Source organism: Xenopus tropicalis, chromosome 7 (assembly GCF_000004195.4).
Source record: "Xenopus tropicalis strain Nigerian chromosome 7, UCB_Xtro_10.0, whole genome shotgun sequence".
NCBI classification, from domain to species: domain Eukaryota; kingdom Metazoa; phylum Chordata; class Amphibia; order Anura; family Pipidae; genus Xenopus; species Xenopus tropicalis.
The window spans coordinates 42,386-60,268 of record NC_030683.2 but is presented as its reverse complement, the minus strand read 5'-3'; the positions used below and the strand labels follow the sequence as shown (position 1 = coordinate 60,268).

Here is a 17,883-nt window from a genome sequence, read left to right as displayed (position 1 = left end):
AGGGAACAGTCAGTACCGAGTGTTGGAATATCTGTTGGGTGTAACAGAAATCCAAAGGGAACAGTCAGTACCGAGTGTTGGAATATCTGTTGGGTGTAACAGAAATCCAAATGGGAACAGTCAGTACCGAGTGCTGGGATATCTGTTGGGTGGAACAGAAATCCAAATGGGAACAGTCAGTACCGAGTGTTGGAATATCTGTTAGGTGGAACAGAAATCCAAATGGGAACAGTCAGTACCGAGTGTTGGAATATCTGTTAGGTGGAACAGAAATCCAAATGGGAACAGTCAGTACCGAGTGTTGGAATATCTGTTAGGTGGAACAGAAACCCAAATGGGAACAGTCAGTACCGAGTGCTGGAATATCTGTTGGGTGGAACAGAAATCCAAATGGGAACAGTCAGTACCGAGTGCTGGAATATCTGTTGGGTGGAACAGAAATCCAAATGGGAACAGTCAGTACCGAGTGTTGGAATATCTGTTGGGTGGAACAGAAATCCAAATGGGAACAGTCAGTACCGAGTGCTGGAACATCTGTTGGGTGGAACAGAAATCCAAATGGGAACAGTCAGTACCGAGTGCTGGAATATCTGTTGGGTGGAACAGAAATCCAAATGGGAACAGTCAGTACCGAGTGCTGGAACATCTGTTGGGTGGAACAGAAATCCAAATGGAAACAGTCAGTACCGAGTGTTGGAATATCTGTTAGGTGGAACAGAAACCCAAATGGGAACAGTCAGTACCGAGTGTTGGAATATCTGTTAGGTGGAACAGAAACCCAAATGGGAACAGTCAGTACCGAGTGCTGGAATATCTGTTGGGTGGAACAGAAACCCAAATGGGAACAGTCAGTACCGAGTGCTGGAATATCTGTTGGGTGGAACAGAAATCCAAATAGAAACAGTCAGTACCGAGTGCTGGAATATCTGTTGGGTGGAACAGAAATCCAAATGGGAACAGTCAGTACCGAGTGCTGGAACATCTGTTGGGTGGAACAGAAATCCAAATGGAAACAGTCAGTACCGAGTGTTGGAATATCTGTTGGGTGGAACAGAAACCCAAATGGGAACAGTCAGTACCGAGTGTTGGAATATCTGTTGGGTGGAACAGAAATCCAAATGGGAACAGTCAGTACCGAGTGTTGGAACATCTGTTGGGTGGAACAGAAATCCAAATGGGAACAGTCAGTACCGAGTGTTGGAACCTCTGTTGGGTGGAACAGAAATCCAAATAGAAACAGTCAGTACCGAGTGCTGGAATATCTGTTGGGTGGAACAGAAATCCAAATAGAAACAGTCAGTACCGAGTGCTGGAATATCTGTTGGGTGGAACAGAAATCCAAATGGGAACAGTCAGTACCGAGTGCTGGAACATCTGTTGGGTGGAACAGAAATCCAAATAGAAACAGTCAGTACCGAGTGTTGGAACATCTGTTGGGTGGAACAGAAATCCAAATGGAAACAGTCAGTACCGAGTGCTGGAATATCTGTTGGGTGGAACAGAAATCCAAATAGAAACAGTCAGTACTGAGTGCTGGAATATCTGTTGGGTGGAACAGAAACCCAAATGGGAACAGTCAGTACCGAGTGTTGGAACATCTGTTGGGTGGAACAGAAATCCAAATAGAAACAGTCAGTACCGAGTGTTGGAATATCTGTTGGGTGGAACAGAAATCCAAATGGAAACAGTCAGTACCGAGTGTTGGAACATCTGTTGGTTGGAACAGAAACCCAAATGGGAACAGTCAGTACCGAGTGCTGGAATATCTGTTGGGTGGAACAGAAATCCAAATGGAAACAGTCAGTACCGAGTGTTGGAACATCTGTTGGGTGGAACAGAAACCCAAATGGGAACAGTCAGTACCGAGTGCTGGAATATCTGTTGGGTGGAACAGAAATCCAAATGGGAACAGTCAGTACCGAGTGCTGGAATATCTGTTGGGTGGAACAGAAATCCAAATGGAAACAGTCAGTACCGAGTGTTGGAACATCTGTTGGTTGGAACAGAAACCCAAATGGGAACAGTCAGTACCGAGTGCTGGAATATCTGTTGGGTGGAACAGAAATCCAAATGGAAACAGTCAGTACCGAGTGTTGGAACATCTGTTGGGTGGAACAGAAACCCAAATGGGAACAGTCAGTACCGAGTGCTGGAATATCTGTTGGGTGGAACAGAAATCCAAATGGGAACAGTCAGTACCGAGTGTTGGAATATCTGTTGGGTGGAACAGAAATCCAAATGGAAACAGTCAGTACCGAGTGTTGGAACATCTGTTGGGTGGAACAGAAATCCAAAGGGAACAGTCAGTACCGAGTGTTGGAATATCTGTTGGGTGGAACAGAAACCCAAATGGGAACAGTCAGTACCGAGTGTTGGAATATCTGTTGGGTGTAACAGAAATCCAAAGGGAACAGTCAGTACCGAGTGTTGGAACATCTGTTGGGTGGAACAGAAATCCAAAGGGAACAGTCAGTACCGAGTGTTGGAATATCTGTTGGGTGGAACAGAAACCCAAATGGGAACAGTCAGTACAGAGTGCTGGAATATCTGTTGGGTGGAACAGAAACCCAAATGGGAACAGTCAGTACCGAGCGCTGGAATATCTGTTGGGTGTAACAGAAATCCAAATGGAAACAGTCAGTACCGAGTGTTGGAATATCTGTTGGGTGGAACAGAAACCCAAATGGGAACAGTCAGTACCGAGTGTTGGAATGTCTAGATGTAGAGATGCCTCTACTTTATATCTAGAGACCAGACTTATACAATGCACCCCCCCCCGTATGGAATGAAACCTACAAACTGATATTCTCCCTAGAGTCTCAGCCCCCCCAGTTTAGTAGGAGATTTGTGGGAGGAGGCTTACAGCCATATTCCCCTCGGCGGCGGCGAGCATTAGTGGGCTGAGCCCCTGCTTGTTACGTATTTGGCAAAGCGATTGTTTGGCATCTTGAAGTTCCTGGGACAGAATGAAGTCCAACATTTGACAGGACAGGTTCTCACTGGGCTGCAGAATCAGAATGTGTAGAACCGTGTTTCCTGGAACGAGAAAGAGAAACGCTTGGCTGTGAGTGGCGGAACCCGGGGGGTGGGGCTCTTGGTTCCTACATCCGGGCCCCTGACCCGCTTTCATAGAACAATGGAACTCTGAAACCATTTTCCAGAATTTCTCATTTTTTTAATTTAATTTTAATCCGAAACCTCTTCGAAGCAAAAGGAGGAGCTTCCCAGGAAGGGACGTCTGCCATTGGCTTCTACATCGTCTTAAGGCTTAATCCATAAAGCCCCCCCCATGTTTTGCTTATTCCTATGGGATTTATTAGCGATGCGTGAAACTGTCCGTTTTGCTTTGCCAAAAAAATTGTGAAACTTTGAATAAATTCACGATACGGCAAAAATATTGCGAAAATTGCAAATTTTTGTGCCCATTTTGCAAAAAAATACACCAATGGTGAAACACAAAAATTTGCCTCGAATCCGCGACTGCCGAAAATTTTCTCTCATCACTAGTATTTATCAAATTGGGAATTCTAACTTTCACCCATTGAGAAATACATTTCTTAAAACCCCATAGGGATGAACAGAGCACGGGCGAATTCTAAATTCACATTTGAAATAAATGTGCCCCTTAGTAAATTTCAGAAAACGGGCGCAAAAATTTGCTGTGGAAAAATTTCTCCACTCGTTTTCGTGTTTTGCCAATTTTTTGGGACAGATTCGTTCATCACTAAAAAGGGCGGTTAGTAAAGGGCACCTTAGACTTGTGTCTGTTTATAACAAATAAAATATTCAGATTTACTTGAATTTCTGGAGAATTTCCTGTTACTGAGCCCGACGGTCACTCAGAGTCTACCCCACATGATTTGGGGCTTCAAGTTGTTATGTTCAATGACAGGTTTAATGCACACTCACGCTCACACTCGGCACATAATCCTATAATACAAGTCTTGCCTGAAACCTTAACCCCTCTCACCCCAGCAGTCCTGGGCATAGAGATCAGCGCCGCGGTTGATAAGTAACTTGACAATGTGGGTGTTTCCCACGCAGGCAGCGAAGGCCAAGATGTGCTCCCCTGTAACAGATAGAGAGACATTTCCCATAAGGGTTCCATTCCCACATCCAACTGATAAATACAATTTATTGTCCCCCCAAACGTATCATTGGCTGTTGAAATGTTCTATTAGAGCGTCACTGCCGGTCACTCTGTAACACACGCATTTCACACAACTGAGAATGAGGCCCCAATGAACATTAGCATAACTTGCAGTAATTATGCAGAATTGGCCGTTATATAAAGGTGGCAGTAGCAATAGCCGGCAATAGTACAGTAAGGTGAAGAACAGTTTTGGCTTTCTGGCCCAACCCCTCACCTTGCATGGGGGGTGGGGAATGGTTCAGGGGCGTGGCTAGAGCACTATTTCCTGCAGAATTTGTTCATTTAAAATCGGTGGGATAGAGTTTCCCATTGTATTAAATGTTATCAAAATATCTGCTCACTCACCAAAGTAAAAAAGGTTCTTGGGGTTCAATGAAAAAAATGTCCCTGTGGCCCTAGGGGAAGACACGTCGGCTCCACTTTCTATCAGAAGCTTCACTAGACCCACGTTCTGATTAACGGCTGCAATATGAAGGGCCACCTGTCCTGTTAGGGAAGGAAAGAACCAGAGTTAGGTTTTGGGTTCAAAAAGTACCCAGAATTACCCTTACATACCACCTGTACTGGGGCACCTACTGGCTCTGCATTTACAGCAACTGGGCCAGTACCTGTATATGTGTGCCTATAGGCTCCTCCATGTTTTGGCTCGTTTATGAGAGGCCATAGAGTCCATAATGTTCCAGTACCTGTATATGTGTGCCTATAGGCTCCTCCATGTTTTGGCTCGTTTATGAGAGACCATAGAGTCCATAATGTTCCAGTACATGTATGTGCATGCCTATAGGCTCCTCCATGTTTTGGGTTGTTTATGAGAGGCCATAGAGTCCATAATAATCCAGTACCTGTATATGTGTGCCTATAGGCTTCTCCATGTTTTGGCTCGTTTATGAGAGGCCATAGAGTCCAAAATGTTCCAGTACCTTTATATGTGTGCCTATAGGCTCCTCCATGTTTTGGCTTGGTTATGAGAGGCCATAGAGTCCATAATAATCCAGTACCTGTATATGTGTGCCTATAGGCTTCTCCATGTTTTGGCTCGTTTATGAGAGGCCATAGAGTCCATAATGGCCCAGTACCTGTATATGTGTATCTATAGGCTCCTCCATGTTTTGGCTTGTTTATGAGAGGCCATAGAGTCCATAATAATCCGGTACCTGTATATGTGTATCTATAGGCTCCTCCATGTTTTGGCTCGTTTATGAGAGGCCATAGAGTCCATAATGTTCCAGTACCTGTATATGTGTGCCTATAGGCTTCTCCATGTTTTAGCTCATTTATGAGAGACCATAGAGTCCATAATGTTCCAGTACCTGTATATGTGTATCTATAGGCTCCTCCATGTTTTGGCTCGTTTATGAGAGGCCATAGAGTCCATAATGTTCCAGTACCTGTATATGTGTGCCTATAGGCTCCTCCATGTTTTGGCTCGTTTATGAGAGGCCATAGAGTCCATAATGTTCCAGTACCTGTATATGTGTATCTATAGGCTCCTCCATGTTTTGGCTCGTTTATGAGAGGCCATAGAGTCCATAATGTTCCAGTACCTGTATATGTGTATCTATAGGCTCCTCCATGTTTTGGCTCGTTTATGAGAGGCCATAGAGTCCATAATGTTCCAGTACCTGTATATGCGTGCCTATAGGCTACTCCATGTTTTGGATGACTGGGGAGGTGGATTCAGTGGGACACAGAGAGACATGAGATTAAGGGGTTAATAACTTAGAATAGTAAATAATAATCTCACCCTGATAAAGGTCGGAGGTCATAGGCTGGTGAACAAGCGCCGGAGCCTCTTGGATCAATACCTGCGCTGCCTCCATGTTGTTGTGCGTCACCGCCACGTGCAGAGCCGTCTCCCCCTGGGCCCCTGATAATGAGCAGATTTACCATTATCCCATAGAAGACCCTTAGGACCCAAACATGACCCCTACAAGCTGCCCTACTCTTTGCCCGTACACACAGTAACTACGAGTATCTCTTACCATTACTACCCTAACTAACAATGGTTAAACAATTGGTTACTCTCACTGTATACTTCTTTCCCTTTAGAATGTAAGCTCTTGCGAGCAGGCTCCTCCTCCTATGGTCTCCTAATAATATCCCAATGTAACTGTGAATCATTGTTGGTAAAATATTTGCCCATATTTGTAACTGTTTGCTCTTGTATTTATATCCCGTTACTCTGTACAGCGCTACTGGCAATGACGGTGCTATAAATACTAATAATTGTATAGTAACTATGTGTTGGGCATTTTGCCCCATTTGAGTGAATGAGCCCCCTTGTCGTTTTGCCTCAAATTTCTGTCCCAGAGTATTATCAGCAGAATTAGCGGAAGGGGCACTTTATTCTGGGGGAGGAGCTTCTGGTCTCACCTCGCTGGAGGGGGTCACATGCCTCATTTACTAAGAGTTCCTTCAGCCGCTCAATATTATTTTCCTTGGCTGCGAGGAGAAGCGGCAACTCTTGGACCCTAAAATAAAGAGTTCAGCATGTGGATTTGCACAATTACTGGGGGGTGGGGGTTAGTAATAACAAGGTAAAACCCCCAGGCACCCCAAAACCCACCCACTGGGACATAAATCAGGCAATGTATATATATATATATTTGGAAGTAGAAATATATGCCATGAAATATGTATGCACTAACTTTGGGGTCTCTATGCCAGATACTAAATCCTATGCACAATGGGCACCAATCTGTTTGGTGGACCCTTGACAATCATATTTGGTTCAAATGATTATGGCAATTATATCTCCTGGTACCTAATGAATTATGGGAGATGTTGAAAAGTGGAAGCTTTGAGGTATCACATAAAAATTCATCAGGTATTTCATGAAAACCGTCAGTTTTAGGAAAGCAGAAAGACAGGGGTACCCATTTTGGATTCAGCAAAATGTGTACTTTCAAAAAACATGTTTTGGGGGGGGGAAGGGGTAAACATTTTTTTCATGGTTTTACCCCTCAAAAAATGCAGTTCTTTCTGGGGTCTCTGTACAAAGTACAAAGCACATAAAATCGCAGACTTTGTTATTGGGTCAGGGAAGTTACAAGGGTGGAAATGGCAGTCAGACAATAGAAGATCTATCAGTTCCCAAATCGTATACTCAGCCCTGTACCGTCTGTGCTGCACAATCTCATTGGTCTCTTCCAGAGTCTGAAATCCTGACATCCACGATCTTAAGAACTGCATGGTCTTGGGTCTCTGCAACAAAACGACATTGGCATATTGATTAATTAATGCTTTGTAATTGTCCCCTGTCTGACTAATGTTCTACTGTAACCCCTGTTCCCCTGCCCATTGTGCCCGGCATGTGTGAGTAACGCCCCGCTGTAACCACTGTTCCCCTGCCCATTGTGCCCGGCATGTGTGAGTAACGCCCCACTGTAACCCCTGTTCCCCTGCCCATTGTGCCCGGCATGTGTGAGTAACACCCCCACTGTAACCCCTGTTCCCCTGCCCATTGTGCCCGGCATGTGTGAGTAACGCCCCACTGTAACCCCTGTTCCCCTGCCCATTGTGCCCGGCATGTGTGAGTAACGCCCCGCTGTAACCCCTGTTCCCCTGCCCATTGTGCCCGGCATGTGTGAGTAACGCCCCGCTGTAACCCCTGTTCCCCTGCCCATTGTGCCCGGCATGTGTGAGTAACGCCCCGCTGTAACCCCTGTTCCCCTGCCCATTGTGCCCGGCATGTGTGAGTAACGCCCCACTGTAACCCTGTTCCCCTGCCCATTGTGCCCGGCATGTGTGAGTAACGCCCCACTGTAACCCCTGTTCCCCTGCCCATTGTGCCCGGCATGTGTGAGTAATGCCCCGCTGTAACCCCTGTTCCCCTTCCCATTGTGCCCGGCATGTGTGAGTAACGCCCCGCTGTAACCCCTGTTCCCCTGCCCATTGTGCCCGCACGTGTGAGTAACGCCCCACTGTAACCCCTGTTCCCCTGCCCATTGTGCCCGGCATGTGTGAGTAATGCCCCACTGTAACCCCTGTTCCCCTGCCCATTGTGCCTGGCATGTGTGAGTAACGCCCCACTGTAACCCCTGTTCCCCTGCCCATTGTGCCCGGCATGTGTGAGTAATGCCCCGCTGTAACCCCTGTTCCCCTGCCCATTGTGCCCGGCATGTGTGAGTAACGCCCCGCTGTAACCCCTGTTCCCCTGCCCATTGTGCCCGGCATGTGTGAGTAACGCCCCACTGTAACCCCTGTTCCCCTGCCCATTGTGCCCGGCATGTGTGAGTAACACCCCACTGTAACCCCTGTTCCCCTGCCCATTGTGCCCGGCATGTGTGAGTAACGCCCCACTGTAACCCCTGTTCCCCTGCCCATTGTGCCCGGCATGTGTGAGTAACGCCCCGCTGTAACCCTTGTTCCCCTGCCCATTGTGCCCGGCACGTGTGAGTAACGCCCCGCTGTAACCCCTGTTCCCCTGCCCATTGTGCCCGGCATGTGTGAGTAATGCCCCACTGTAACCCCTGTTACCCTGCCCATTGTGCCCGGCATGTGTGAGTAACGCCCCACTGTAACCCCTGTTCCCCTGCCCATTGTGCCCAGCATGTGTGAGTAACACCCCCACTGTAACCCCTGTTCCCCTGCCCATTGTGCCCGGCATGTGTGAGTAACACCCCACTGTAACCCCTGTTCCCCTGCCCATTGTGCCCGGCATGTGTGAGTAACGCCCCGCTGTAACCCCTGTTCCCCCTGCCCATTGTGCCCGGCATGTGTGAGTAATGCCCCACTGTAACCCCTGTTACCCTGCCATTGTGCCCGGCATGTGTGAGTAACGCCCCACTGTAACCCCTGTTCCCCTGCCCATTGTGCCCAGCATGTGTGAGTAACACCCCCACTGTAACCCCTGTTCCCCTGCCCATTGTGCCCGGCATGTGTGAGTAACACCCCACTGTAACCCCTGTTCCCCTGCCCATTGTGCCCGGCATGTGTGAGTAACGCCCCCACTGTAACCCCTGTTCCCCTGCCCATTGTGCCCGGCATGTGTGAGTAACGCCCCACTGTAACCCCTGTTCCCCTGCCCATTGTGCCTGGGCATGTGTGAGTAACGCCCCGCTGTAACCCCTGTTCCACTGCCCATTGTGCCCGGCATGTGTGAGTAACACCCCCCTGTAACCCCTGTTCCCCTGCCCATTGTGCCCGGCATGTGTGAGTAACGCCCCACTGTAACCCCTGTTCCCCTGCCCATTGTGCCCGGTATGTGTGAGTAACGCCCCACTGTAACCCCTATTCCCCCTGCCCATTGTGCCCGGCATGTGTGAGTAACGCCCCACTGTAACCCCTGTTCCCCTGCCCATTGTGCCCGGCATGTGTGAGTAACACCCCACTGTAACCCCTGTTCCCCTGCCCATTGTGCCCGGCATGTGTGAGTAACGCCCCACTGTAACCCCTGTTCCCCTGCCCATTGTGCCCGGCATGTGTGAGTAACGCCCCCACTGTAACCCCTGTTCCCCTGCCCATTGTGCCCGGCATGTGTGAGTAACGCCCCACTGTAACCCCTGTTCCACTGCCCATTGTGCCCGGCATGTGTGAGTAACGCCCCCCTGTAACCCCTGTTCCCCTGCCCATTGTGCCCGGCACGTGTGAGTAACACCCCACTGTAACCCCTGTTCCCCTGCCCATTGTGCCCGGCATGTGTGAGTAACGCCCCCACTGTAACCCCTGTTCCACTGCCCATTGTGCCCGGCATGTGTGAGTAACGCCCCCCTGTAACCCCTGTTCCCCTGCCCATTGTGCCCCGGCATGTGTGAGTAACGCCCCACTGTAACCCCTGTTCCCCTGCCCATTGTGCCCGGCATGTGTGAGTAACGCCCCACTGTAACCCCTGTTCCACTGCCCATTGTGCCCGGCATGTGTGAGTAACGCCCCCCTGTAACCCCTGTTCCCCTGCCCATTGTGCCCGGCATGTGTGAGTAACGCCCCGCTGTAACCCCTGTTCCACTGCCCATTGTGCCCGGTATGTGTGAGTAACGCCCCACTGTAACCCCTGTTCCCCTGCCCATTGTGCCCGGCATGTGTGAGTAACACCCCCACTGTAACCCCTGTTCCCCCTGCCCATTGTGCCCGGTATGTGTGAGTAACGCCCCACTGTAACCCCTGTTCCCCTGCCCATTGTGCCCGGCATGTGTGAGTAACGCCCCACTGTAACCCCTGTTCCCCTGCCCATTGTGCCCGGCATGTGTGAGTAACGCCCCGCTGTAACCCCTGTTCCACTGCCCATTGTGCCCGGCATGTGTGAGTAACACCCCCACTGTAACCCCTGTTCCCCTGCCCATTGTGCCCGGCATGTGTGAGTAACACCCCCCACTGTAACCCCTGTTCCCCTGCCCATTGTGCCCGGTATGTGTGAGTAACGCCCCACTGTAACCCCTGTTCCCCTGCCCATTGTGCCCGGCATGTGTGAGTAACGCCCCACTGTAACCCCTGTTCCCCTGCCCATTGTGCCCGGTATGTGTGAGTAACACCCCCACTGTAACCCCTGTTCCCCTGCCCTTGTGCCCGCATGTGTGAGTAACACCCCCACTGAAACCCCTGTTCCCCTGCCCATTGTGCCCGGTATGTGTGAGTAACGCCCCACTGTAACCCCTGTTCCCTGCCCATTGGTGCCCCGGCATGTGTGAGTAACGCCCCGCTGTAACCCCTGTTCCACTGCCCATTGTGCCCGGCATGTGTGAGTAACGCCCCGCTGTAACCCCTGTTCCCCTGCCCATTGTGCCCGGCATGTGTGAGTAACACCCCCACTGTAACCCCTGTTCCACTGCCCATTGTGCCCGGCATGTGTGAGTAACGCCCCCGCTGTAACCCCTGTTCCCCTGCCCATTGTGCCCGGCATGTGTGAGTAACGCCCCACTGTAAACCCCTGTTCCCCTGCCCATTGTGCCCGGCATGTGTGAGTAACGCCCCGCTGTAACCCCTGTTCCACTGCCCATTGTGCCCCGGCATGTGTGAGTAACGCCCCACTGTAACCCCTGTTCCCCTGCCCATTGTGCCCGGCATGTGTGAGTAACACCCCCACTGAAACCCCTGTTCCACTGCCCATTGTGCCCGGCATGTGTGAGTAACACCCCCACTGTAACCCCTGTTCCACTGCCCATTGTGCCCGGCATGTGTGAGTAACGCCCCGCTGTAACCCCTGTTCCCCTGCCCATTGTGCCCGGCATGTGTGACTAAACGCCCCACTGTAACCCCCTGTTCCCCTGCCCATTGTGCCCGGCATGTGTGAGTAACGCCCCGCTGTAACCCCTGTTCCACTGCCCATTGTGCCCGGCATGTGTGAGTAACACCCCCCACTGTAACCCCTTTTCCCCTGCCCATTGTGCCCGGCATGTGTGAGTAACACCCCCACTGTAACCCCTGTTCCACTGCCCATTGTGCCCGGCATGTGTGAGTAACGCCCCCCTGTAACCCCTGTTCCACTGCCCATTGTGCCCGGCATGTGTGAGTAACGCCCACTGTAACCCCTGTTCCCCTGCCCATTGTGCCCGGCATGTGTGAGTAACACCCCCACTGTAACCCTGTTCCCCTGCCCATTGTGCCCGGCATGTGTGAGTAACACCCCCACTGTAACCCCTGTTCCACTGCCCATTGTGCCCGGCATGTGTGAGTAACGCCCCACTGTAACCCCTGATCCCCTGCCCATTGTGCCCGGCATGTGTGAGTAACACCCCCACTGTAACCCCTGTTCCCCTGCCCATTGTGCCCGGCATGTGTGAGTAACGCCCCCCTGTAACCCCTGTTCCACTGCCCATTGTGCCGGCATGTGTGAGTAACACCCCCACTGTAACCCCTGTTCCACTGCCCATTGTGCCCGGCATGTGTGAGTAACACCCCCACTGTAACCCCTGTTCCACTGCCCATTGTGCCCGGCATGTGTGAGTAACGCCCCACTGTAACCCCTGTTCCACTGCCATTGTGCCGGCATGTGTGAGTAACGCCCCCCTGTAACCCCTGTTCCACTGCCCATTGTGCCCGGCATGTGTGAGTAACGCCCCGCTGTAACCCCTGTTCCACTGCCCATTGTGCCCGGCATGTGTGAGTAACACCCCCACTGTAACCCCTGTTCCCCTGCCCATTGTGCCTGGCATGTGTGAGTAACACCCCACTGTAACCCCTGTTCCCCCTGCCCATTGTGCCCGGTATTGTGAGTAACGCCCCACTGTAACCCCTGTTCCCCTGCCCATTGTGCCCGGCATGTGTGAGTAACGCCCCCCTGTAACCCCTGTTCCCCTGCCCATTGTGCCCGGCATGTGTGAGTAACACCCCCACTGTAACCCCTGTTCCCCTGCCCATTGTGCCCGGCATGTGTGAGTAACACCCCCCACTGTAACCCCTGTTCCCCTGCCCATTGTGCCCGGCATGTGTGAGTAACGCCCCCCTGTAACCCCTGTTCCACTGCCCATTGTGCCCGGCATGTGTGAGTAACGCCCCCTGTTAACCCCTGTTCCACTGCCCATTGTGCCCGGCATGTGTGAGTAACGCCCCACTGTAACCCTTGTTCCCCTGCCCATTGTGCCCGGCATGTGTGAGTAACACCCCCACTGTAACCCCTGTTCCCCTGCCCATTGTGCCCGGCATGTGTGAGTAACACCCCCACTGTAACCCCTGTTCCCCTGCCCATTGTGCCCGGCATGTGTGAGTAACGCCCCGCTGTAAACCCCTGTTCCACTGCCCATTGTGCCCGGCATGTGTGAGTAACGCCCCCCTGTAACCCCTGTTCCACTGCCCATTGTGCCCGGCATGTGTGAGTAACGCCCCACTGTAACCCCTGTTCCCCTGCCCATTGTGCCCGGCATGTGTGAGTAACACCCCCACTGTAACCCCTGTTCCACTGCCCATTGTGCCCGGCATGTGTGAGTAACGCCCCCTGTAACCCCTGTTCCCCTGCCCATTGTGCCCGGCATGTGTGAGTAACGCCCCACTGTAACCCCTGTTCCCCTGCCCATTGTGCCCGGCATGTGTGAGTAACGCCCCCCTGTAACCCCTGTTCCCCTGCCCATTGTGCCCGGCACGTGTGAGTAACACCCCACTGTAACCCCTGTTCCCCTGCCCATTGTGCCCGGCATGTGTGAGTAACGCCCCCACTGTAACCCCTGTTCCACTGCCCATTGTGCCCGGCATGTGTGAGTAACGCCCCCCTGTAACCCCTGTTCCCCTGCCCATTGTGCCCGGCATGTGTGAGTAACGCCCCACTGTAACCCCTGTTCCCCTGCCCATTGTGCCCGGCATGTGTGAGTAACGCCCCACTGTAACCCCTGTTCCACTGCCCATTGTGCCCGGCATGTGTGAGTAACGCCCCCTGTAACCCCTGTTCCCCTGCCCATTGTGCCCGGCATGTGTGAGTAACGCCCCGCTGTAACCCCTGTTCCACTGCCCATTGTGCCCGGTATGTGTGAGTAACGCCCCACTGTAACCCCTGTTCCCCTGCCCATTGTGCCCGGCATGTGTGAGTAACACCCCCACTGTAACCCCTGTTCCCCTGCCCATTGTGCCCGGTATGTGTGAGTAACGCCCCACTGTAACCCCTGTTCCCCTGCCCATTGTGCCCGGCATGTGTGAGTAACGCCCCACTGTAACCCCCTGTTCCCCTGCCCATTGTGCCCGGCATGTGTGAGTAACGCCCCCGCTGTAACCCCTGTTCCACTGCCCATTGTGCCCGGCATGTGTGAGTAACACCCCCACTGTAACCCCTGTTCCCCTGCCCATTGTGCCCGGCATGTGTGAGTAACACCCCCACTGTAACCCCTGTTCCCCTGCCCATTGTGCCCGGTATGTGTGAGTAACGCCCCACTGTAACCCCTGTTCCCCTGCCCATTGTGCCCGGCATGTGTGAGTAACGCCCCACTGTAACCCCTGTTCCCCTGCCCATTGTGCCCGGTATGTGTGAGTAACACCCCCACTGTAACCCCTGTTCCCCTGCCCATTGTGCCCGGCATGTGTGAGTAACACCCCCACTGAAACCCCTGTTCCCCTGCCCATTGTGCCCGGTATGTGTGAGTAACGCCCCACTGTAACCCCTGTTCCCCTGCCCATTGTGCCCGGCATGTGTGAGTAAGCGCCCCGCTGTAACCCCTGTTCCACTGCCCATTGTGCCCGGCATGTGTGAGTAACGCCCCGCTGTAACCCCTGTTCCCCTGCCCATTGTGCCCGGCATGTGTGAGTAACACCCCCACTGTAACCCCTGTTCCACTGCCCATTGTGCCCGGCATGTGTGAGTAACGCCCCGCTGTAACCCCTGTTCCCCTGCCCATTGTGCCCGGCATGTGTGAGTAACGCCCCACTGTAACCCCTGTTCCCCTGCCCATTGTGCCGCGGCATGTGTGAGTAACGCCCCGCTGTAACCCCTGTTCCACTGCCCATTGTGCCCGGCATGTGTGAGTAACGCCCCACTGTAACCCCTGTTCCCGCTGCCCATTGTGCCCGGCATGTGTGAGTAACACCCCCACTGAAACCCCTGTTCACTGCCCATTGTGCCCGGCATGTGTGAGTAACACCCCCACTGTAACCCCTGTTTTCCACTGCCCCATTGTGCCCGGCATGTGTGAGTAACGCCCCGCTGTAACCCCTGTTTCCCCTGCCCATTGTGCCCGGCATGTGTGACTAACGCCCCACCTGTAACCCCTGTTCCCCTGCCCATTGTGCCCGGCATGTGTGAGTAACGCCCCGCTGTAACCCCTGTTCCACTGCCCATTGTGCCCGGCATGTGTGAGTAACACCCCCACTGTAACCCTTTTTCCCCTGCCCATTGTGCCCGGCAATGTGTGAGTAACAACCCCCACTGTAACCCTGTTCCACTGCCCATTGTGCCCGGCATGTTGAGTAACGCCCCCCTGTAACCCTGTTTCCACTGCCCATTGTGCCCGGCATGGTGTGAGTAACGCCCACTGTAACCCCTGTTCCCCTGCCCATTTGTGCACGGCATGTGTGAGTAACACCCCACTGTAACCCCTGTTCCCCTGCCCATTGTGCCCGGCATGTGTGAGTAACACCCCCAACTGTAACCCCTGTTCACTGCCCATTGTGCCCGGCAATGTGTGAGTAACGCCCCACTGTAACCCCTGATCCCCTGCCCATTGTGCCGGCATGTGTGAGTAACACCCCCACTGTAACCCCTGTTCCCCTGCCATTGTGCCCGGCATGTGTGAGTAACGCCCTCGCTGTAACCCCTGTTCCACTGCCCATTGTGCGCCGCATGTGTGCGTAACACCCCACTGTAACCCCTGTTCCAACTGCCCATTGTGCCCGGCAATGTGTGAGTAACACCCCCACTGTAACCCCTGTTCCACTGCCCATTGTGCCCGGCATGTGTGAGTAACGCCCCACTGTAACCCCTGTTCCACTGCCCATTGTGCCCAGGCATGTGTGAGTAACGCCCCCCTGTAACCCTGTTCCACTGCCCATTGTGCCCCGGCATGTGTGAGTAACGCCCCCGCTGTAACCCCTGTTCCACTGCCCATTGTGCCCGGCATGTGTGAGTAACACCCCCCACTTGTAACCCCTGTTCCCCTGCCCATTGTGCCTGGCATGTGTGAGTAACACCCCCACTGTAACCCCTGTTCCCCTGCCCATTGTGCCCGGTATGTGTGAGTAACGCCCCACTGTAACCCCTGTTCCCCTGCCCATTGTGCCCGGCATGTGTGAGTAACGCCCCCCTGTAACCCCTGTTCCCCTGCCCATTGTGCCCGGCATGTGTGAGTAACACCCCACTGTAACCCCTGTTCCCCTGCCCATTGTGCCCGGCATGTGTGAGTAACACCCCCACTGTAACCCCTGTTCCCCTGCCCATTGTGCCCGGCATGTGTGAGTAACGCCCCCCTGTAACCCCTGTTCCACTGCCCATTGTGCCCGGCATGTGTGAGTAACGCCCCCCCTGTAACCCCTGTTCCACTGCCCATTGTGCCCGGCATGTGTGAGTAACGCCCCACTGTAACCCTTGTTCCCCTGCCCATTGTGCCCGGCATGTGTGAGTAACACCCCCACTGTAACCCCTGTTCCCCTGCCCATTGTGCCCGGCATGTGTGAGTAACACCCCCACTGTAACCCCTGTTCCCCTGCCCATTGTGCCCGGCATGTGTGAGTAACGCCCCGCTGTAACCCCTGTTCCACTGCCCATTGTGCCCGGCATGTGTGAGTAACGCCCCCCTGTAACCCCTGTTCCACTGCCCATTGTGCCCGGCATGTGTGAGTAACGCCCCACTGTAACCCCTGTTCCCCTGCCCATTGTGCCCGGCATGTTGTGAGTAACACCCCCACTGTAACCCCTGTTCCACTGCCCATTGTGCCCGGCATGTGTGAGTAACGCCCCCCTGTAACCCCTGTTCCCCTGCCCATTGTGCCCGGCATGTGTGAGTAACGCCCCACTGTAACCCCTGTTCCCCTGCCCATTGTGCCCGGCATGTGTGAGTAACGCCCCCCTGTAACCCCTGTTCCACTGCCCATTGTGCCCGGCATGTGTGAGTAACGCCCCCCTGTAACCCCTGTTCCCCTGCCCATTGTGCCCGGCATGTGTGAGTAACGCCCCCACTGTAACCCCTGTTCCCCTGCCCATTGTGCCCGGCATGTGTGAGTAACGCCCCCCTGTAACCCCTGTTCCACTGCCCATTGTGCCCGGCATGTGTGAGTAACACCCCCACTGTAACCCCTGTTCCACTGCCCATTGTGCCCGGCATGTGTGAGTAACGCCCCCCTGTAACCCCTGTTCCACTGCCCATTGTGCCCGGCATGTGTGAGTAACGCCCCCCTGTAACCCCTGTTACCCTGCCCATTGTGCCCGGCATGTGTGAGTAACGCCCCACTGTAACCCCTGTTCCCCTGCCCATTGTGCCCGGCATGTGTGAGTAACGCCCCCCTGTAACCCCTGTTCCCCTGCCCATTGTGCCCGGCATGTGTGAGTAACGCCCCACTGTAACCCCTGTTCCCCTGCCCATTGTGCCCTACTATAAGATCCAATGCAGCTGGTGATTGTGCCCGGCAAGTCTGACAGGAAAACAATAAATATCAGAACTATAAAGTTATTAAGACTCACATGTTCATTTCCACTTTGCGCTTCTGTAGGTTTTGGGGTGCTCGGATCACTGCCTGGAATCTGGGGGGGGGGGTCTCTCCCGTCACTTATTCCATCAATTCCTTATGTTTTTTATTCCAGAAAGTCCCTTTTCCTTTAGTCCCATTTCAGTGCCCGTTTCTCCCCCACCCCGGGTTTTGTTCCCTCCCCTCCGACTCTCGCTCTACCTGTTCTGGGTGTAGCTACATTAACCCATTCACTTCTAGAAAGACCTGAAAAGGTTGTGAAGGTTAAAAGGCTGTTTGGTACAAAAACATTCACTTACTGTAAACTGGCAATAAATCCCCACAACCTGTTCCGGAAATGAACTGCCCGACGCTCTGACTGGGAAACCCACCCCGGTAATGAGGTGCCCGACGCTCTGACTGGGAAACCCACCCCGGTAATGAGGTGCCCGACGCTCTGACTGGGAAGGAAACCCACCCCGGTAATGAGGTGCCCGACGCTCTGACTGGGAAGGAAACCCACCCCGGTAATGAGGTGCCCGACGCTCTGACTGGGAAACCCACCCCGGTAATGAGGTGCCCGACGCTCTGACTGGGAAACCCACCCCGGTAATGAGGTGCCCGACGCTCTGACTGGGAAACCCACCCCGGTAATGAGGTGCCCGACGCTCTGACTGGGAAACCCACCCCGGTAATGAGGTGCCCGACGCTCTGACTGG

At 53.3% G+C, this 17,883-nt stretch overlaps 1 protein-coding gene across 3 annotated transcripts in view; it reads right to left on the bottom strand.

The window, feature by feature from the left end:
- Positions 1-17,362, bottom strand: part of trpv6 (transient receptor potential cation channel, subfamily V, member 6) — a 30,937-nt gene extending 13,575 nt beyond the window's left edge. Inside the window, exons 1-7 of one of the 3 annotated variants that reach the window (XM_031905962.1) lie at positions 17,181-17,361; positions 7,272-7,357; positions 6,527-6,624; positions 5,898-6,020; positions 4,499-4,639; positions 3,971-4,069; positions 2,864-3,036 (exon numbers count right to left, since the gene is read on the bottom strand). In XM_031905962.1, the coding sequence (XP_031761822.1) occupies positions 2,864-3,036; positions 3,971-4,069; positions 4,499-4,639; positions 5,898-6,020; positions 6,527-6,624; positions 7,272-7,345 (708 nt within the window). In that variant the 5' untranslated portion in view covers positions 7,346-7,357; positions 17,181-17,361. Of the gene's footprint in view, positions 1-2,863; positions 3,037-3,970; positions 4,070-4,498; positions 4,640-5,897; positions 6,021-6,526; positions 6,625-7,271; positions 7,358-17,180 lie in introns of all 3 variants that reach the window. The other 2 variants (XM_031905963.1, XM_031905964.1) reach the window with 2 other exon arrangements.
- Between the last annotated feature and the right edge of the window lie 521 nt (positions 17,363-17,883).